This window comes from Sapajus apella, unplaced genomic scaffold (assembly GCF_009761245.1).
Source record: "Sapajus apella isolate SASKATOON/1434 unplaced genomic scaffold, GSC_monkey_1.0 scaffold6, whole genome shotgun sequence".
Taxonomy (NCBI): domain Eukaryota; kingdom Metazoa; phylum Chordata; class Mammalia; order Primates; family Cebidae; genus Sapajus; species Sapajus apella.
Window position 1 is genome coordinate 33,236,162 of NW_022436946.1, and position 23,096 is coordinate 33,259,257.

Genomic DNA, 23,096 nt, shown 5'->3' on the forward strand with positions numbered 1-23,096 from the left:
GTAAGCAAATGCAAAGAAAGATATTCTCATATTAAGAAATTCATTTTATTTGCCTGTAATCCAGCATTTGGGAGGCTGAGGGGGGTGGATCACGAGGTCAAGAGACTGAGATCATTCTGGCCAACATGATGAAACCTCGTCTCTAGTAAAAATTACAAAAATTAGCTGGGCATGGTGGCATGCGCCTGTAGTCCCAGCTACTCAGGAGGCTGAGGCAGGAGAATAGCCTGAACCCAGAAGGCAGAGATTGCAGTGAACTGAGATTGCGCCACTGCACTCCAGCCTGGCGCCTGACGACAGAGCAAGACTCTGTCTCAAAAAAAAAAAAAAAAATCCCTTACCCACATCAATGTATCCAAATGTGAATATAATTTGTTTTCAAAGAGCAAATTGTTGTAATAATAGGAGGAAGAAAAAAATGTACAGATGATCTCTAAGGCTACTTACAACCAGATTTTGTTAAAAAAAAAAAAAAAAGAAAGAAATACAGTAGTATACTGTCGTAACTTGCCTATAACAAGAAACTACCCCTTTTTTTTCCAGAATAAAGATCTCTTTGTCCTTACCTATGGAGCTCTGGTTGCCCAGCTGTGTAAGGATTATGAGAAAGATGAAGATGTGAATCAATATTTAGATAAAATGTAAGTGGAAGTCTTTCATTCTTACGGAATATCTGTTGTTTCTTACATCACCTGCATTCTTTTGGCCTCTGATGACTTCTCTTGCTTCATTTCACCAGCTGTTCTTCTGTCTCAATGAATCACATCTGAAAGCCAAACATAATTTCTTACAAGCGCCATTTGGGTTGATAGAATAAAGTAATAGGAAGGAATTTCTTTGATAAGAATATCTAGTGTGGGATGTTTTCTCTTTAGTTAGAAATCATTTCTTAATTATAAGTTACTTAACAGTTGCTTATAAACAAAAGATGTGGTAAAATTGAAATTGTTCTCTTAACAATATGAGGAAAAATCAAATTTATTCTTTTCAGAAGTCTTTTGTTCTAACACAATTCCTTCCAATATAAATATGTGCTTACACAAGCATAGACCATCTATAGAAAGATATGCAACAAACTCATAATGGTAGTTTCCTAAGGGGAAGATGGGGAAACTGGGAATTATGAATTAAAGGGAGAGTTTCTTTTGTTCAAGATAGTATTCTTATTGTTTGAATGTTTTCTAATTATTACTATCCTTTTCTTAAAAACATATTAGGTAGAAAAACCCAGGCTGGGCACAGTGGCTACGCCTGTAATTTCAGCACTTTGGGAGGTCACGGAGGGCAGATCATGAGGTCAGGAGATCGAGACCATCCTGACCATCATGGTGAAACCCCATCTCTGCTAAAATACAAAAAGTTAGCCGCGTGTAGTGGCACGTGACTGTAATCCCAGCTACTTGGGAGGCTGACGCAGGGGAATCACTTGAACACAGGAGGCGGAAGTTGCCGTGAGCTGAGATCGCTCACTGCACTCCAGCCTGGCAACACAGCAAGACTTTGTCTCAAAACCAAACCAAACCAAACCACTTCTTTCTTTTTAAATGAGACCCATTCTCTTTGTCTTTATTATTGAAGATTCCTCCTGCACTAATTCTACCTTTTGATTTTCTCTGAATAACTATGTGATCATCAGATGATTGCCAGACAATAAAACATCTGTCAATGGTTTTTGAACTTCTTAATTATAAACTCTGAAGAGGACTCTAACAGAGCAAAGACTGGAAAATGTGTACTGGGTTGCAAGATTTATCTAGGAAGATTGAAGGAGAAAATTAACCTAACATTTTAGAGCTTTTAAAAAGGCTTCATTGTGTTTTCAGTTGAAATACAGAAAAACACAACATAAAGGAAAGATTGAAAGATCTTTTTAAAAACCCCCATTTTTCTTCTTTCTGTATACATATGCTTTTTCTTTTAAAAAAGTTCTATTTTTGTACACATGCCTTTTACTTTGCATTTCTATTTAATTAGTCAAGGGCCCTCACAAAGAAGAGAACTGCCCAACTGTCCACCTATAGATTTTTCAGTCACTTCCTTAGCTGAACTGTACATAGCTGTGAGAAATGTTAATGTCATTTTACACTAAGGTCACACTTAAACATCTGACATAGCATTTTCAGAAATTACTTCATTTTATTTGACATGTTAAACTTGCATTGCTTTGTGAAATAGCTGTAGAAAATAAAAAAGCTCACTGATTTGACTAATAAAAACCTCTGTTAAGCTGAGTACACATTTAACAAATATGAATGAAATATTAAAGAATAATTTTTTGAGAAGCTATAGAAAGATGTTTCTTTAAGAAAAAAAATTCACATTTAGATTTCCCTAATAGCTTCTGCTGAGAGCCTCTTACATTTTTAATTTATAAAATATCTACTTTGCAGAAACATATCCTTTGACCAAAGCAATATGTGTAGATATAGCACAGCTCATAACATTTTGGCTTCTGACCACTGTTCCCGGTGGCTGAGCGGTGGATACGCAAAGAGATAATTAAAAAACACTGGAAGCCGGGCGCGGTGGCTCACGCCTGTAATCCCAGCACTTTGGGAGGCCGAGGAGGGCAGATCACGAGGTCAAGAGATCGAGCCCATCCTGGCCAACATGGTGAAACCCTGTGTCTACTAAAAATACAAAAAAAAAAAAAAATTAGTTTGGCGTGGTGGTGCACACCTGTATTCCCAGATACTCGGGAGGCTGAGGCAGGAGAATTGCTTGAACCCGGGAGGTGGAGGTTGCAGTGAGCTGAGGTCGCGCCACTGCACTCCAGCCTGGAGCCTGGTGACAGAGTGAGATTCTGTCTCAAAAAAAAAAAAAAAAAAAAAAAAAAAAAACCCACACTGGAAATATTTTTTAATCCTGATACAACTATTTCTGTAAAGTAGACATTTTGATTGTTAAGTCTTTGCAGTGTGAGCTTCTTGGCTGAAATTATAAACCATTTTCCTCTAATGTCAAGAAAGCTAAACTGAATATTTCTATCTACTCAGAAATATAAACAGGATATCTCACAAGATTTATTGAATTCATAAGCACTCTCACATCAAATCTGCCTCCCTCTAACCCCCTAGTCACCAGAGAGTCCACCTCTTTTTAGAGCCTTGGGAGTAATCATTGCATCTGAACACTGTGGTGTCCTCTTGGGCATTTTGTGGCTCCATTGGAAATCATTTCGGTTGTCTACGTACATGTGGCTGTGAAATTGAAAGACCAATTTTATGACAGAGGTTTGGCAAAAACAGTATTCTGTTTGATTTCCATCATGAAGGTCACATTTTCTCAGCTAGACTGCAAGTTCTTATAAAACAGAGACTCTGACCTTTGTATCCTTTTGGGAAATTTACTTGTTTCTCAGTTTATCTTGCTGAAGGTGTGTGCTTAGCCACTTTAGCCACATATTCAGTGTGTATAATCACATCTCAATCAAAGGTTTTCAAAATTGTACTTCAGGCACTACTAGAGCTATTTTCTTGGGGTGGAGATAATACAATACCTTCCCTTAAGTCCCATACAGTAGTTTGTTTCCCTGGAGTGAAAAATGAGTTTTCAGGACTTGGCTGTTTTGTTTTTGTAAGCCTTAGAGTCTGAAGTTGCTGAAACTTTCACTGGCAACAAAAATTTTTTCTGCTCCCTTCTTCCCCTCCTTCCAGAGCCCATCCTGGAAATGCCAGCCCTTCTACCCTGATAATGATGCTAAGAGAAGAGCAAGCATCTGCATATCACACACGTAGCAGACACTTTAGCAAGACGCTCATTTGATTTCTGTCAATACCTAACGATGAGAAAATTAGTTGCCACTGAGAAACAATAGGCTATAGACACCAGCCTCCCTTAATTTTAATTTATATTGTCAAGTTTGGGCCAGTCTTGATTCTAGGCAGACTCTTTTGCTTGTAGGAGCCCAGTTAATATTTCCTTGGTGTGTTGCTCTCTGCTTCTGTGGTCTGTGGGACGAATAAGAAGCCCGCAGCCAAAAGCCATTTGACTCATCATATTTGGTTTGTGATTCACTTGCACAAGTGCTAAATACACAAATTCCTTCTTAAAAACTGATAAACTTCACTAATTAGAATTTTCAGACCACATTTTTTCCTTCATCCATAGGGGTTATGGCATTGGAACGCGGCTTGTGGAAGACTTTTTGGCTCGATCCTGCGTGGGAAGATGCCATAGTTATTCAGAAATTACAGACATAATTGCCCAGGTAACTGTATTTTTAGCTCTGCCAATACATTTTGAAAATCTCTGGTTCTTTTTGAATTTGGTAGTTTTTCTGCTCAGCTTGGACAGGTTCCATCTCTGCATTCATTGTTAGATACTGAGAAAGGAGATTCTGATTGAAAAGCATTTTGTTTCAGCACAGAGATAAAGCTACTGTGAACTGAAAGATGCATTTAAGCAACTGTAGATTTTCCTTACTACTATAAGCAATCATAGATTTTCCTGAATACATTTTTCCCAGTGTGAGACACACACTCTACACAGTGTGTATACACCCTACACAGAGTGTATGTCTTACACTGGGAAAAGTGTTTTCAGAAGGTAAACAGAAGGGGAGTGTAATAGGGCTCATTATACTGACTCATGCATGCCCCAAACCAGTTTCTTTATGATCATTTTCAGCACATGGAGGGAGATAGTTTTTGGCAGTATCAGAGAATATTGTTGTAGTCATTCCCAGAGTATTGTTTTCCCAAGAGAAAAATAGAACTTCCTATAAATATATTTGTTTTAAGAACTTTCATAGCCCTGATATGTAGGAGACAACTTGGAATCATCCAGGATTAGCTCACATTTATTAGAAATTAAACCGGAAAACACATCTTTAGACAGCATTTAAAAAATCTTGGCCTATGGTTATTAATACAGAGTTGTTCATTTATGGGAGACTCAGAAGATATGCATGTCTTCAGGTTTACACAACTGACCAATTAAGTCAGTTTCATTTTTTTTCTCTCCTAGTTCTTAATATTGTTATATATGGCCAAACTGGCTCTGTGCACGAGTGGCTGTCATTCTATGCCATCATGCTCTCTGAGCCTAAATGCAGTTTTACATACTCTTTGTCTTTCATTTCCACAGTAACCCTCTGAAGTAGGCAGAATTGGAGTTACTATCCCCATTTTCCAGATAAGAAAACTAAGTCCCAGAAATAATATGATGAACAGTGAATAATAGTATATGTGGGGGAAAATTCTACATTAAAAACATAATCCAAATGAAAGATTTTTCCATTTACTGATATTATTACTTGTATTGTTTCAAGGCTAGTGAATAATGTGGTTGAAACTGGTATCCCAGTGGCTTTCGACCTTAGCACAGTGAGTTTATCATACCACTAACCAGGTTGGGGAAAAAAAGTCCCTTTCTATGTTGTCAGAATATAAGTAAGATCCTGAAATGGTAGATTGAAAAATAAAATAATTTTTAATGAAATTAATTAAATGGGCAATACTACAAGAATACTAGCTGTTTTAATGGAAGGTAAATACTTGTCTTACATAAATGTAGATGGTTGTGTTTTGTCGCATTTCTAGTTGGTAGCCCCCTAGGCTTCTGGATTAGTAAGACACAGTCTCTCTATAATGAGGATGGTCACCCTGGTTTGAGAATGACTCTCTCTTGATCTTTGCCAAAATTCATCCCATTAGCTTAGTGTGGGCAGATCACTTGAGCTCAGGAGATCAAGACCAGCCTGGTCAACATGGTGAAATCCCATCTTTACAAAAAAATATAAAAATTAGCCGGGCATGGTAGGACAGCTGTAGTCCCAACAATTCAGGAGGCTAAGAGGGGTGGATGGCTTGAGGCTGGGAGGTGGAGGTTGCAGTGAGCTGAGATTATGCAACTGCACACCAGCCTAGGCGACAGAGTGAGACCCTGTCTCAAAAGAAAAAAAGAAAGAAATATTTAAGATTTTGTTTTGCAAATTCATAAGGGAGTAGAACATTGACCAATAATATGAAAACTTATATAATGTGGAAAATAAAACCTGACTCATGTGTTTAAGGTTGTTTGTTAGGCTTTGGGTATTTGAAGAAAATAATTTCAAGGGCGATTTAGAGACTTCATTCTAAAGACATGTTAGCACAACCAGCAAATTTTTATTCCTCTGTTTGTATACGTATAGTACACATCTTTTTCCATTTATTAATATATTCACTTAATTTTTAAAAGAGATGATTAGCAGAACAAAAAAATCTGCTGAAAAAACAGCAGTAACCAACTGGAAATAGAGGTATATACAACCTCATTGCTGAGAACCTGGAATTACATTCTGTCATGGTGTAGAGTCAGAGGTCATCTGAAATATGCTCAATACTGTAAATGCCCTTGGCCCAGAGAATATTGGCTGATCCAGTTAGAATAGTGCAGTGACATGGGAGGGAGGATTCTCCAGTTCTTTCTTACTGTCTATTCTTGGCTCTGAGGGCACCATTCAAATCACTGAAAAGCTTCTGAAGGGACTCAGAAGAGATAATTTCACATATTCATTTTAATCAGAGGAACATAAAGGAATAAGGCTTCTCTAGTAGAAAATAAAGACGATAACTTTAAAAATTAGTGTGATTAACTTCAAAACAGCTGCTAACAAATATCCCATATAAATCCTTCCCAGAGATGGCTAAGAAGTCTCACGCAGAACTTTCTTGTTACCTGTGGTCCTCAACCAGGATATTCTCCATTCTCTATTAGTCACAGAAAAATTACAGAGCTGAAAGCCAAATTAAATATGCCAATAGGAAGTATATGTTTATGTGGGGCCTGATGTAGGACTTCTTACTTGGTAGAGACTCAATAAAAATTAGTTGAAAGGAAAGAAAAGAGGAAGGGAAGAGAGGAGGAAGGAGGAAGAAGGAATAAAAGCAGTCTTTTGTTCAGGCTTCTTGGGAAGTTCCTTTTCTTCTGCAGAAGGCAGCGTGGGAATGCTCTTCACCTTGCCCAACACATTTAAAGGCTCCTTAAGTCCCTTCCATAAGGAACTACTCATTTTACCTAACAATGAAGTCTTCAATATGTGGAAATAGAACAAGAGTTCTTTGAATGCTCCAGATTAAAATAGAAAATGTTGAAGGAGAATCTAGTAAGAAATGTTCTTTGGAGAGCATAAGAGAGAAATTGAATTCATATCTCAGCAGAAAGAGACCATGAAAAAAAACCCAGAATGTTCCCCATTTCAGAAATTATATTCAGAAATAATATTCTGTCTTTAATAGAATAAAGAAGCTTCTAATGAAATTTGACCTCCTAATGATAGACAATTTTCACCAAGTTAGAAACAGGTGTGTTTGATTCTCCCCTATTAGAAACATGTACAACGTCTCCTTTCCAAATATCCCTTCTCTAAACTTTTTATGTCTTATCAACCATTTTGATGAACTCCTTTCCACGTCTTCTGTCCTCAGTGAACAGGAAAAAGATCCACTTCCACTCCTCTGCAAGATTCTTTCTCATCAATGAGGAGAATATTCATCACCTTCACCCTTCTCTAGTGTAGGTTGGTTGTCCCTGCTCTTTGCACCTTCCTTCAAAGGCTTGATGTCCTTCCTCTCAATCATTTTTACTTCTCCAGCAAAATGTTCCTTTACTTGTAGCAATAATGTCACCCATTTCAGGAGGATTTTGACACAGATGAAAGGTCAGACTTTAATTATGGGCCTGCCCACTGAGGCTGTGTTAATAATTAGCAGCTTTCATTAAAACGTTGGGTCTGAGGCAGCATTATCTCATTAATCGTTATAAACTCTCCTCAGAGAAGGCAGGTGCCAAATGATACAGTCAGTTTTACAGAGAACTACGCCAAGTTCAGAAGAAGTTTACTGTAGTCACACACTGCTCCCAGAGCACGGCAGAGTCAGCAATAGAACCAAATGGCTGTAAAATTTGTTTGGCTGCCCTCTCAGACCACACACTTCTACAGAACACCATCATCATCCTTCCCAAGTACTGAGCATCTAGAGGCCATGGCACCCATAGAACTCATGATCTCTGTCCTGTCTCTAGGGAAAGAAAACACAGAGAAGGAATCCATTTGAAGAGAATTGACTAAATGAAGAAACCTATACCCAGACAGAAGTGATCCCTCTGAGTTAGTAAAAAGACTGCATGTAGGAATAGGTTTCCTAAACTTACACTGCACTCTGCACGTCTCTGCCTTTGCAAGAGAAGCACTGTGTAACTTCGAGTATTCATAACATTCCTCTTTCTTCTTTTCCTCACTTGTTTTTTTCTTCATAGAGGAGGTCGGTCTGTCACTAGGCCTCTGACAATTTCTTTTAACAAGTAGTAGACCTTAAGTTGCGCCATCTAGTGGTCTGAAAAGAAATCTCATGACAAGGGCCAAATCGTGAAGGCAAAAATCTTTAGTTGGCCTCGCATTTTGTATTAAAAAAAAGACGTGCAAGCTAATTATAAAGTCTAGTTCCTACAACGTTAAAATGTATCCATTTTTAAAACAGAATTTTATCATATACAACTTAACTTTTTGTGGTGGTTACTTCAAAGTACAACTACAAAGATTAAATAAGACGTACTAATTTATTTAGAAAATTTAAAGTCAGCAATATTATAACACAATATTGAAAAACTTTAATAGCATTGATATTTTCTTTATAAAATTTCAAAGTAATTCCTACCTATTATCTGTATTTCCCTTATAAGAACCTTGTGAAATAAAAAGAGCATCTATCACCTATCATTAGCCCCATTTTACTGGTGGTGTAATTGAGACTTATGTGATATCACCATGGACACATAGTAAGAAAATCCAGCTTAGAATTTAATTCTTCTGACCTTATTCTAGTGCTTTTTCCACAAAATAATTGTTTAAAAGATGTCTTTAATTTTTTTTCTACTATGATAATTGTTCTGAGAAAACCTTTGTAGTTGGTCTAGATGAAAATGTGTAATTTGCAGTAGAATGACCATAGCTGATTTTAGTTGTAGTAATAAAATACAAGAATTTGACTGTTACTTACACACCTGTATGTCTTTCTGTTTATTACAAGAGAAAGTAGAAAATACAATTGCACCTCTCTTTGGTCAAAGACCCAAAAAAATAATACCTCCTTAGTTATACAAAATATATTTTAAGGTTTCCAAACCCATTTATGATAAAATAGTTTTGTTATTAGGAGAAGCTAATTAGATATAAACGTGATCATTAAATCAAGATGATTATAAAGGCCAGGCTTGACAGTAACTATAATAATCTTGCCTTTTGAAAGTGACTTGGACACAGGAGCTGCGATCCTCATCAGTAGATGAGCACTGGCCTAGCTATGTCCAATGTAGTGTAGATTAAAAAGGAAGAGTCCACATCCAACCGAGCCACATTCCCACTGTGTGACTCTGAGCAAGTTGCTTAGGCTGTCCAAACTTCAGTTTCCATATTTGTTGGAAGAGACCTCTTTCAGCTGTAATTCGCCTTAATTTCAGGCATTACTCTCACTAGCTATCATCTGCACACTGAATTATAATCATAAAAAGCTGAGTGTGGTGAATGTAGCTTCCAAAGCCTCCTGCAGAGCATCTATACCTTCTAGTTACTGACAATGTTTATAACTGCTTGCCCTTGCACAAATTATGTTTGTCAAAGTTGAGAAAGCTTTTTGCTGTCAGATCTATGTCAATATGATGATTACTCTCAGGGACATGGGGGAATTTATCATTTTTCAGTGTAAATATCACATTGTTGTATTGTTACAGTAAGAGAAGATTTTTAAATAAAGAAAAAATACAGCATAAAAAGACATAAAACTTGAAACTCTGATCTTTAGGTTAAAAAATCGGTTTCTAATATAATGTACTTGTTGGAAATTCTGGAAAGCAAAAGAAGAGATCTTTTCTTTTTATAGTATAAATTGAAATTTCACCTTAATTAAATAATGTGAGCAGTGATTTTGGGGGATGCATAATATAAAATCAAAGAAATGTTCATAGAAAGCAGTATAAATGAGGATGCCTAAAGCAGGGAAGTAAATCTAAGTGGTGAATTTTGCAAGATAAACTCTAGGGAAAAACATTTAGGCACATAATCCAGAGAGGAAACAAAATTGCAGAGGGAATTTTTTTCCCAGAGGATGAATCATTTTTATTTCAATAAAATGGTACATTTGAGATTAGAGTTGAGTGTACACAGAAAAATTTCAGCAAATCATGCTAGTCATATTTTTTTCTTCTGCTTCTGATCTGAATGCACAAGACTGCTATGACTGAATCTATAGGAGGAATGAAAACATTTCAAGCCAAAACTCCTTAGCTGCTTTAGAATGGGGACAGCAGGAGGGCCATAGATTTTCAATCTCGAATACAGATTTGTGCCCAGAGTCGCTGATCTGACACTTCAACAAGAATATCCAAATCTGATTTTATTAGACATTTTCAGAGGGGAGTCCCACAGCTTGGAAGGCGAGTCAGAGAGGATTTGGTCAGAAGATAGAAATCATACAACCATTCTATTTTCAAAGTGGAAGGTTAAATATAAAATTTTATTAGCTATTTATAGAGGATTAGCTACTAAGAAAGAGGGGAAAAACACACTACAGAATTTAGGGCTAAGAATGAGTACCCAAAAGAGGAATTCTTTTTAGACACAGTTCCACCACTTAAGGCTGTGGTTCAAATCTCATTGCAGAAGATATAATTGCAGATCTTGGATAGTGGAAAAGGCCATTGTGTTTCTAGGCTCAGACTGCAGGCAGGGAACAATGGGCTAAACCTTGCAATCAGGAAACTTTCACTGGAGTGTAAATGGGCTGATGGGGACAGCAAGAAAACCATAAGCTGGAAGTAGCAAGTTAGTAAGGAAAGGCCACTGGGTATTCCATGCCCTGCCAGTCATAGTTCACAGCAGGAGCAAGCCAACAAAAGGCACGCTAGAGACAGAAGAAAAGCCCCTTCTTCCTGCAGTGTGCCTACAGCACCTTCTTCTGGCATAGGAGAAATATCTGCATGACGGAGCTCCAGCATTACACCAGGGCAGTGAACAGTAAGTTTGAAGCTGAAAGGCAATAATCTGACAACCAGCACAGAAGACATGAGCCATTCTGATTGTTACTTACATTTCTATGGCCATTTTAAATGTTGGTGGCCTCATGTTTGACCCTGTCCCACCTGCTCTCCCATGCTGGAATGATTCTGGCCGCCTAGTGGCAACTCTGTCTGGTGGAAGAAGAGGTAGCAAGGGAAGCCACATTCTTTTCTTGCTGGAGTGGTGTCAACTTCCTGCAACTGAAGACGCAAAATAGACTGAAGAGCACAATTTTCAGTGTGCAAACTTTTCTTCTAAAATAAAGACTTTTTGTTAAATACTGTGAAATGTATTAAATACAACCAGTACCTCTTTTTCCTACAAATTTCTTCAACTTCTACAACCAAATCTATGTTCCCTTTTTCAATCCCTCTGATGACTATAAATATACTATCTCTATTTGATTACTGTTAGAAGTGCAGTTAAATAACACTATGGCCAAGAACTCCAGAGTATCACCTGCCAATAATTTGTACTTTCTTCCCTGGAAGCCCCAGGAGGTGAAATGCAAGGACCAATGGCAGGCTGGCCCTAAAGCTACCACCCAGTGAAAGATGTAGTGGGAGCTGAGGGCTTAGACTTAAAGCCTGCCAGTGGGTCTCACAGGCTTTAAATTCACCAGGTTCACTTTCTGAAAATTTCATTAGGTCTTTCTGTGCCAAAGGGTGATAGTTAGCATTGCACGAGGCAATTGTTGTAGTGTTAAGAGAAGAAAGCAAAAGCGACAGAGCAACCTTGCAGAGGTAAAGGAACCCATTGTTAACCTTACTTAAGCTATCTTTATTATGAAAGCAGAGCAGCATAAGTCTGCATTTCAGTTTAATGTTTTAATCAGTTTGTGAAGTTCAATTTTATCATGTTTTGTGCCTGTTGATCTTCTAACTATTTGCTGTTGACCAGCTTATTTTGCATATGGTTTCAGTCTCAATCTAAAGAGAGTAAAAGCGTTTCACAAAAAAGTGAAAGTAATTTAGTTTCCCGAAGTTGTGATAATACTAGTAAATTTTGTTTAATTTGATTCTTTATTGTATTAGCCAGTGAAGTTATCTTTCATTTACAATTTCATTTCCCCATCAGATCTGTAAGCTTTTCCAAAGGAGGGGTCATTTATAGCATTCTTGGGGTTTGGTTCATCATGCCATAGTAAACTCACACCTGTTGAGATTTCTTAAATATTGTTGAAGTGAACTTAGAAAATATTTGAAGAACTTTTCACACATCTACACCTTGTTTCTCCTTGTAGTCTGTCCAGAAGAGGGCAGTGGTCCACACTGGTCGCTAAATTAGACTCCTACTCCAACTGCTCAATCCTAGCACAATATGCAGTAGAAACCCTCTTACTTCAAGCAATATTCATTACACTGAAAATCCAGTGCTCTAAAAGTACCTGGCTGTTCACAATAACAAATCCACAATACCAAGATTTAAACTGGAATAGGATCCTGAACAGGAAAATAACTGATTCTTATTAAATAGCGACAGCAAACTCAGCTTGATAATTTTATTGAAACATTTACTTTTTCCCACTATCTATTTATATGAGTGTAGAAGGTTTCAGAAGAGGGATATTCATTCTGCTACTCTGAGATCAATTGTGATTTCAAATGCAAATATTAAGTATGTAATCAAATCACTACATAGTGTACTACATATTATTATGGAAAATGATTGAAAATTAGCCTAAAATTCATCATGGAGCCAAATGGTGTCAGGTAGACTCCTTTAGGTTACCAGCATTTGATTTATGTCAGAGCTTTAGGGTTTATTGTAGAGATATTCTGGGACACAATAATCAGACCCCATGAAAGAACAGAAATTGGAAAATCGTTCCAATTTCAATCTATCTTGAACCCTCAGCAGAAAGCCTTTGTGGTTCTCTACTTCAGTCCTGTGCCATTTTGGTGACTCAGTGCTTCTCTGCTTGTTCTGCTCATATAATACCCTACTAATATCTTTCTATTCTTCTTTTTCTTCTCTCCACCTCAATGCTTCTGATGCCTCACAGTTTTTGCTGCCTCAAGGCTTCTGCTTAGTCTCTTTTCTCTGGGTGTTATTTGCATTCGGCTCAATCACCCAAACTGTGACTTTCTTTTTGTGTCCCATATTTAAAGTCCCAAAAAGAGAGTCTTTAACCTGTCCAGCCAATCACTAGCCCTGTGCTAGGTAGAGTTTCATGCTAGGTCACTTCCAGGGCCCTAGCCAAACTATGAATTGACTGTCCAGGCTCAAGATGCCCACCCTAATCCATTAACTGTCACCAGAATGGCAGAATAATTCGATACAACATGGCAATCACAGGGAGCCCCTCAGGAAGAAAATCTGGGTATGAAAAACAGAGCAAAGTAATTGACAAACATCTTGCTCTTCTTGTCTAGGAAATTAGTAACAGTAATATATATCAGTCTCACTTTATGAAACTTCTCTCACATTATTCATCTTACTGATGCTGGTGTTTGTTTTTCTTTGTTTCAGTGCTAGAATTTGGGGCAAATAACCAGTGTTGCAGGCTCAATTTAGTATGCTAACTGTAAGGTATTGAAGTAGAGAAAACTGGCTTTGTGATACATTTGCAGATAACAATAAAGAAAACAAACACTTCAAAATCAAAATGCCTCCCTACTTGGAAGCAGTCAAGTGAAACCACATTGTTAACGCAAAGTAAATATTTTAGACCATTAGTTAGAGTGGGGCAGACATTACTCAGAACAGTGAGCTCAGAGGGACACTTTGGTAGAAGAAAGATAACGAAATTCTCCTAAGAAAAATGATGTGCTACAAGAGATAGAATTAGGTTTCCCTTTTAACTTCTTATAAAGGAACCAGTTACAAAGGCTTGCTCTGGTCGCCTAATCCTGTGGGACTTTTCTTTTGTTACTCTTTTTTCTAAGTCTTTTTCATTCCTTTCTCTTGACATTCTATGTATTTTTTTTTTTCAAAGAATGTTACCAAAGATGATCTAATTCTTAACATGAATAGGAAACGTGCCCAGATAAAATGAACTTAAACCAGGACATTCAAGTAAGAGACAGCAGCATATCTTAGGCTGCTTTTTCCTTTTTCGTAAACAAAAAAGGAAGGGGGGGTTGTTCCTTATGCTTCTGTATTTTACTTACTTTGCTTTCTTTTTTTTTCTGACTATATTTGGCTTTTTTCATTTTCTAAATAACATGCTTCTTAAAAACAAATACTTCTCTAAAAGTCACCATATTTCACAATTCTGGGTCTAAGTCTAGATGTAATGCACCCAATACAATGCACAAGACTTCAATGTTGCTGCCATCATAATGCTGTGCACAAAATGGGGAGGAGGCATTTTTTTTTCCTGTCCTCTGAATGTTCTTTCTTTTACTAGGATTAATATTTAAACTTCAGTTTTAGAGTTGCTTTCCATTCCTTGACCCGCTTCCACACACACTCCTTCTCTGACACACAACAACTTACTTTAAGGTATAGGTTCAGAAATGCACCCTGGAGGGCGTAAACTAGAAGACCCAGAACCTGTTTACTTTCATGCAATCTCTGCCCTTCACTTGGTTAAAATCTCTCACTGATATTGTGGAGACTGATTTTTGCTGATGGTCCTTTCAAAAAGTGACTCATTGATGCTGCATTCACTTCATGAGGGCTGAAGGCACATAATTGCAACTGCCTACCTGTCATCCTTACCAGATGACATGTAACTGCTGCATTACATTACATAGAGAGGGGGTTCTGTGCTTGCCACATAGATATGGAAGACAGATATGAATGTTGGACAACTTCCACTGAGCTCCAATCTGCTTCACCTTCAGCAGCAGAGTGCTCTACCTAAAGCAGCCTGCCAGGAGATCCCTAACAGTGTAGGTTGGGACGGGAGGGTGCATGGTGGCTACCCCTTATTTCACTTCCATCAGACAGCCAACAACTGTGTTGTGACACGGTTAGTTACAAAGTTTCTAAAATTTTTGGATATCTGGCCACTGTCTTATCCTAGAATAACACATAAGTGTATATTTGTGAAATTAGCTGTTATTGTACTTGCCTCCCACCCCAGCCAAAAGATTGAAGTAGGAAACCCAGGTATTGGAATGGAACAAAATCCCCAGGGTCTAGTGAGATTTGCAACCAAGATGTAACTGGGGCTGGGCTGTGTACTCAACTTTCTCCCCATTCAGATTCTGAGGTTCTTGGCCTCTCTAACCCAAAGAATGAGGAAAGGGGCCCCAGAGGCACAGTGAGCTCACCGTTCAAATGAATACTGTGGACCCAAAGAGTTTAGCAGAGAGCGATTTATTAGGCAGAGAGAAAGAGAAAAATAGAGAGAGAGAGAGAGAGGGAGAGAGAGAGAGCTCCCATGCTGCAATGGGAGGAGATCCAAGGAAGGAATCTGTATAGGTAAGGAGCATCAGTCTTTTAAACCTGGAGTTGCAGTCATTCATTACCATGCAAGAGCTGAAGGGGTACAGCAAAGCCAAGAGAGAGGTTCGGTTATTAACCTGAAGAGTCTGGACAAATGTGAAGAATGTAGGTTCACAACCCACCAGGTAGAAACAGGAGACCTGGTGAGAGCAGTTCTCAGCACAGTGTAGTCAGGGGAGGACCCAAGGGTTAAAGCACCATATATGCCACATTCTCAACATTTTCCTAGGATTACTGATCCCTTTAATCCCTCATCAACAACAACAACTACAACAAAAGGAAGCTCATCAGATAAGCCTAAATATAAAAGCTTTCTTTGCTCTTACTGTTTTTCAAAAGCTGACTCAAAACTTAGTTGTAAGAGCCTATTGAATTGCTTTTCTTTTTTCTACTCTTTTCAACATACTGTATTAAAATAAAATAAGTGGGAGCCCTTGGTAAGCAGGAATTGAATTCCATGGAAGTCACAGCCCAACACAACACAACATTCCAGAGAAGGCTGGCATCACAATTAGCTGAATGTCAGACCATTTTTCTATTAGTAGCGTTTTTGAGTAGACAAGGGAGTGGAAATAAAAGGAAAGAAAAATTCTTTGTGGTAATAAAATTCTCAATATTTAAAAAATGATGAATATTCACAGCAAAAGCAATTTATAAATTATTTTAAGACATCTTAAAATTTGGGCCAGAAATATGGCAGATAGATTATTAAAAATATGAAACTTGTTTAAATCAGCATAACTACTTAGGCTTGTTTCTCCTCACTGAGTAGGCAAGAACCGCCTTATGTCACCACTCACACATTTGGTCTATTCTGCTATGTACCTCTGGGAGGGGTGAAAGAGGAAAAATGTAGGAAGTTTTCTTTTGTGGAAAAGCATATGTGTATAGCCACAAGCCCTGTGGATTTTGAAACTAATTAGATCAGACTCAGAGGTTCACATCCACTGCTTACGGCACAGTTCCAACATGAAGGCAAGGTACATTGAGGGGAGTCACCCTTAAATCTTTATTATGACTGCATTTGCTTAATATTATTTTTTTTTAGTCACAGAGAAGAATCTCTTAAGGCTTGATTCTTAGTAAATTCTTCAAGTCACTAAATAACTTAGCACTGCCTCTCACCTTCCTTATGAATGTCCATCTTCCATTTTTGTTTATAATTAGGACTTACAGGAAATCTGGCTGTCTAGATATCTTGTCTTTTTTGCTCTATTACTAAAAATGCTTTAGGGGAGAAGTTTTTTTTTTTTATTTTACTTTATGTTCTGGGATTCGTGTGCTGAACACAGAAGTTTGTTACATAGGTATACAAGTGCCATGGTGGCTTGCTGCACCTACCAACCTGTCGTCTAGGTTTTAAGCCCTGCATGCATTAGGTATTTGTCCTAATTTCTCCCTTCTAGGGGAGAAGTTTTGAATCTTCCAGATATCCCAGCATGTGAATATCTAGGCTGCCCTGACTTTGCATTGAAGAGCATTGGTTTTATTACTGCTGTTGAACTTATTTGGATAAAGCTCATGTGAAACTGACTTATGAAACTGTAGGGAAGGCAACACTTCACCTCTATCCTCCTAGCATTCTTTTAAAACATTGGCCTGAGAATTAAATTGACATAAGATAGATCAACAGGAAAGAAGCATACACATTTACTTAATACTAGCATGGGAGTCTTTAATAAAGAAATGGAGACCCAAGGAGCTGAACACTTACCTACTGAATTGGACAAAGAATAGTAATTTGTGAAAAAAACAACTAAATTTTTTGGGGAGGCAAGAAGGCAAGAATTATTTTAATAAAATCTATACAAAATTCTTTCAGCCTCAATTGCCCCTCCTTGATGATAAGAATCTTGCTTTCTTTCTAGTATAGGGAGGATATACTTCACATGGGAATTTCTTCTCCTGCCTTTAAGAAACAGCAAGAAGGTCAGAACAATATTGTGACTGCTGCTGTAAGTGAATTGAAAATAGCAATAGCTTTGGGAACATTTTATTAATCTGAGTATTTACAGTAAAACTCTTTATTACAAAATGAAAACCATGGAGTAAATACCCTGGGAAACAAAACCCTAAAACAAGATCTGTATAGGCCTAAGGATTGAAAGACACATCAGGAACACCAAATTCCAGGTCATCCCTGCCTGGTATGATTTGTAGTTTGTGTCAGAAGAAAGATTTGGTTCAGACTTGCCCTGACCTCTCAGTGATACTCCAGGACAAGGGTTATCAATTTTAGCTCCTGCATAGCATCACCTGAGCTTTCCAAATAATCCTGACGTTCAGAACTTACTTTTGACCCCTTAAATTGTGGTCTCTGGGAATAAGGCACAGGCATTAGAACTTTTTAAATGCTCTCCCAGCAATCCTAATGGGCATCTACTGTTTAGAACAAGAGTTTTCTAACTGTGTTTTATGCAGCTCTAGGGTGATTCCTGTAGAAGTGAGGGTGCAGGCTAGGGCTGCCCTTCCTCCAGGCCCTCCATCCAAATTTTTTCCTTAGTTACCTCTCATTTTACCTCTTTTACAAGCTCCAAATAAAATAAAAATTCATTTGGGAAAAAAAGTGGGAAACACTGGAGAGATATGATAAAAGTGGAACAGTTTTGATTGAAACGAAGTCCACCCCACCTTTAGTGAGGACAACAAACTTGTCTGTAGGGAAAGAGGTAGAGAAGGAAACCGTGTTTTTGAGGCCATTGCTCCAAAGAAGATGGAAATTTATCAAACAGCAGCTTTTAAGTATATATTTGTTTAATTGCTTGACTTCATCCATAGGGTCATGAAATTCACTCATAGTTAGCCAACTGTTTAAGGAAGTAACTCTTTCTAAAACACTGATTACTATCTCTCATGTTTCCTCCAGGACAACAAACTCCTGGGAGAAATAATTGTGTCCTGTTGAAACCATCAGCAATTATTATAATTGCAGAAGCACATCTCTATGTTAAAATATAGGCACACAGAATGTTTTTACAATGCAACTAGTCACCATTTTATAGGTTATAAATTGCCAAAGAATGCATATATCTTAAGGTACTGTTCTTAAGCAAAGTTACTCAGTATCACAAGTTCTTATTTTGCTGACTTATTCCTATTTCTTGAAATGACCTAGTGAATGTGATTAGGTAAAGAAATTCATTCATTTTAATCTCAGCTTTAATTGTAATTTAAAACTTGTAAAGATTTCTCTTGGCATTGGTGTGGCTGTAGGTTCAGGAAACCTGAAACTATCAAAAGATAGCCAGCCAGAAAGAAAGGTGGACTCTAAAATCTATCAAATTTAAAGTTTGGAGACCATTTGAAATCTTTTATAAACTTTCCACTGCTAAAAATTTCTTATATATCCATTGTCAATCTAAGGAAATTAAAAAAAATAAAATGGAAAGTTTACTTAATTGATACAGTAGGAGGACAGTTTGAGCATAACTATCCTAAATATTTAGAAACCCAAGGTGAAAAAGCTGTTCAGGATGGGAAATGGTCCAGGAGCCCAGACAGAGGCCAGGAAACTTGGAGATAGACCTCAATTTGCAAGAGGACACTAAGAATCCACTTGACTGGGAATTCACACGCTACTGGCTCTAAGATTTAGGAAAACAGAGTTGAAAGAGACTTTGAGATATACTAATTCAACATCCTCATTTTACAAATAAGGGAACATACTTTGAAAGGTTATATGAACACTCAAGAGTGTACTAAAATCAGGTAGAATTTGTGTGATGGAAATTAGAATTAGACAAATGTAGATCTAAAATGATGTTCTATAATGTAACAGTAGCTTAACCACCTTAGCCTTTTTGGACTCTAGCATTATTTATACAAACAGAAAAGGTAATACCTCCCTCCCAGTATGCTTGTGAAACTTAGATGAAACAAGAGCCAAAACTTCAAGTTAACTTAGTTTTTTAAAATTAAATTAAATTCCAATAGGAACATAGCAGTTTAGTTTTGAATTCAAAATAATATAGTTTATTGAAAATCATATAGAACAGAAAGGAAAATAAGTTGAAAATTTTCCAACTCTTTCATTGAAATAAAACAAAATGATTCCCCACAATGAAAGGGTATAATTTTTAGCAGAAAATTGACCCAAAAAGATGTACCTGAAAGCCTATTTAACATTTTTGGATGTGAAAGATAAAGAAACCAATGAGAATATAGGATAAAACATCATGTTCATAATAAAGAAAAAAATAAAGATAGCATCAGACATCAGGCTGTGGCTTCTCAGCAATATTCAATGACAAAAGACAATGAAATAATGCTTACAATACACTCACATAGACAAAGTATGAACCAGCCAAGCTGTCCTTCAAGTACAGAACAGGCTAAATATTAAGAATTTAGGAAATGACATTCCTGCGAGCCCTTGCTGAGAATGGTACTAGAAGGTAAACTCCAGCCAAGCAGGAGGTGATTGACAAAACTTCAGCAAAATAACTGAGGTTAGCATATGAATTATTTTGTTGTGTACCTTATGAAATTTTTCAAACATATACAAATGTAAAGTGAATAATGTAATGAATTCCATGTACCTACTATCCAGCTTCAAAAGTTTCCATATTTTGCCATTCTTGTCTTGTCTTTCAGCTTTTTCCCTAAACTTTGATTTTTTTCTAGAGTGTTTGTTTGTTTGTTTGGAGATAGAATCTTACTCTTGTTGCCCAGACTGGGGTGCAATGGCACAATCTTGGCTCACTGCAACCTCTGCCACCCAGGTTCAAGCGATTCTCCTGCCTCAGCTTCCTGAGCAGCTGGGATTACAGGCACCTGTCACCATGCCCAGCTAATTTCTTTTTTTTTTTTTTTTTGTATTTTTAGTAGAGATAGGGTTTCACCATGCTGGCCATGCTGGTCTCGAACTCTCGACCTCAGGTGATCCACTCTCTTCGGCCTCCCACAGTGCTGGTATTACAGATGTGAGCTACTGCACCCAGTCTTTCCTAGAATATTTTAGAGAAACTTCTAGACATGACAGTTCACACACAAATATTAAAATATACATCTCTAACTGAAGAATTTTTTTAAAAAACATAAACCAGCATGCCATTATCATGCATAGCAAAATTAATAATTCTCTAAAAGTCATCTAATATTCATTCATATTTCCCTAAATATCTCAAAGTTATCTTGTTACAGTTGGTTGTTTGAAACAGGATACAGATAAGGTCTATATATCATCTCTGGTTATTAAGTCTCTTATATCTCCTTTATTCTCCTTTTATTAACATTGTTAATCTGTGGGGAAACTGAGTCATATGTAAAATGGAATGTTCTGTATCTAGATGTATCTGCCTGTCTTCTTGTGGTGCTTATTGCCTTGTTTCTGTTGCTCACATTTCCTATAAACTAGCAATGTAATGTCTAAATACTTGTCAACAAGTATTAGGTTTCGCTTTTTAGGAAACAATATTTCACAGGTGGTACTATGTACTTATTCTTGCCTTGCCTCATAAGGCACATAATATCTGGTTGTGATTTTTAGTGATGCTAATATAGATGAGTGGCTTCAAATTGCAAAAGGCCTGACCCCATTCAGCTTTTACCTAATAGTTTAGAATTCATTATTTATTGTCTAGATCCATTATGTCATTAGGGGTTGCAAAATGTTTACTTTCAAATTCTAAAAAGCCCTATAAACAATAAAAGAATTAGTAGAGAGATAAAATTAAGCACAAGACAATAGCTTTTCACGCACTTAGACAACAATCACTTAGAAAGATACAGCAGGAAAAAGAAACCATTTGCAATAGGAACAAAGAAAACACCTGCAAATAGAGTTTACAAGAAACATGTAAAACTTATGTGAAGTAAACTTTAAAATAAACTGACAGGAGAGCAGAAGATCAAACACCGCATGTTCTCACTCACAGGCGGGTGTTGAACAATGAGAACACATGGACACAGGGAGGGGAGCACTACACACTGGGGTCAGTTGGGGGGAAATAGGGGAGGGAGGGTGGGGGGTGGGAAGCTGGGGAGAGATAGCAAGGGGAGAAATGCCAGATGTAGGTGATGGGGAGGAAGGCAGCAAATCACACTGCCATGTGTGTTCCTATACAACAATTTTGCATGTTCTTCACATGTACCCCAAAACCTAAAATGCAATAAAATAAATAAAGGGAAAAAAAAATATTCCCAAAGGACAAAGGTATCCTTGAATGAATGGAAAGGCACTCCAAAGTCTTGGATAGGTTGATGACTGATTCAGTAGATCTGGAGTGCAACCCAGGATTCTGAATTTCTTACAGCCTCCCCTCCCCAGAATACCCTGCTCTGTGCTGTATAGCAGTTATTCTCAAGATGTAGTCCTTAAATCAGCAGCATCAGTATCACCTAAAAGCTTGTTAAAATGCAGATTCTCTTGCCTCACCGCAAACCTATTGAATCAGACACTCTGGAGGTGGAGTTCAGCAATCCACATTTTAATAAGCCCTCCAGATGATTTTTATATGGACTAAAGTTTGAGAACCACCACTCTAGAGTTATCAAATTTAACTTGAACAGGAATCAGCTAAGATCATGTTAAACTGCAGGCTCGAGTCAACAGGTTTTAGATACTGTCAGATCCTGCTTTTCTAATAAGCTTCTTCGCGATACTGACACTTAAGGGCAGGCAAGCTTAAGTCAAGAAAGATTAAGAATAACGCGGTGGCTCAAGCCTGTAATCCCAGCACTTTAGGAGGCCGAGGCGGGTGGATCACGAGGTCAAGAGATCGAGACCATCCTGGTCAACATGGTGAAACCCCGTCTCTACTAAAAATACAAAACGTTAGCTGGGCATGGTGGCGCGTGCCTGTAATCTCAGCTACTCAGGAAGCTGAGGCAGGAGAATTGCCTGAACCCAGGAGGCGGAGGTTGCGGTGAGCCGAGATCGCGCCATTGCACTCCAGCCTGGGTAACAAGAGCGAAACTCCGTCCCAAACAAACAAACAAAAAAGAATAAGAATTCTTTGCTGAATTTTGTCTCCCTGCATTCTGAAAACTCTACCCCTCACATCCCTAATCCCTCTATGTTCCTGCCACATACGCACACAGACACACAGACGTCTGACCCTGCATCTCCGAGTTCCTGAGGATATTATACGTAGAAAAGACAAACTTTTTTTTTTTTGACATTCACACTCAACACTGAACGCTCCTTGCCGCCAATTGTGTGGGTTTTCTGCCACACTGACAAATTCTCCAACACCAACTGGATATCTCACAATTCAATTCTGACATTCACCAGTATAAAGTGCAGACCCCCAGCAGGTTAAGGGCTCAGTCCCATAAGACCTCCCCTAGCTTCAGACGCTAGTCACAGGCAGTAGGTTCCAAAGTTACTCACATCTTCTCTCTGACATGGCTACAAAGCAGAGGTTCCCATGATTTCCTTCTCAGATTTCATCATTTGCTAGAGCAGCTCACAGAACTCAGAAAGAGCCTTATTTACTATTGTCAGTCTATTATAAAAGAATATAACTCAGAAACAGCCGGATGGAAGAGATGCACAGGAACAGGTTTGGGGGAAGGGGCACAGAGCTTCCATGCCCATTCTGGGCACACCATCCCTCGTGTATTGAGCAATTCAGAAGCTCTCTGAACCTTGTCCTTTTGGGTTTTTATGGGAAGCTTTATTCTTAGGCATGATTGATTAAATCACTGTCCATTTGTG

At 37.9% G+C, this 23,096-nt stretch overlaps 1 protein-coding gene across 1 annotated transcript in view; it reads left to right on the plus strand.

Annotated features, from left to right (window-relative positions):
- Positions 1–426: 426 nt before the first annotated feature.
- The window catches only part of TRAPPC3L (trafficking protein particle complex 3 like), a 38,864-nt gene continuing 16,194 nt past the window's right edge, over positions 427–23,096 (plus strand). Inside the window, exons 1-2 of the mRNA XM_032274443.1 lie at positions 427–641; positions 4,111–4,210. Coding sequence (XP_032130334.1) covers positions 427–641; positions 4,111–4,210 — 315 coding nt within the window. The remainder of the gene's footprint in view (positions 642–4,110; positions 4,211–23,096) is intronic.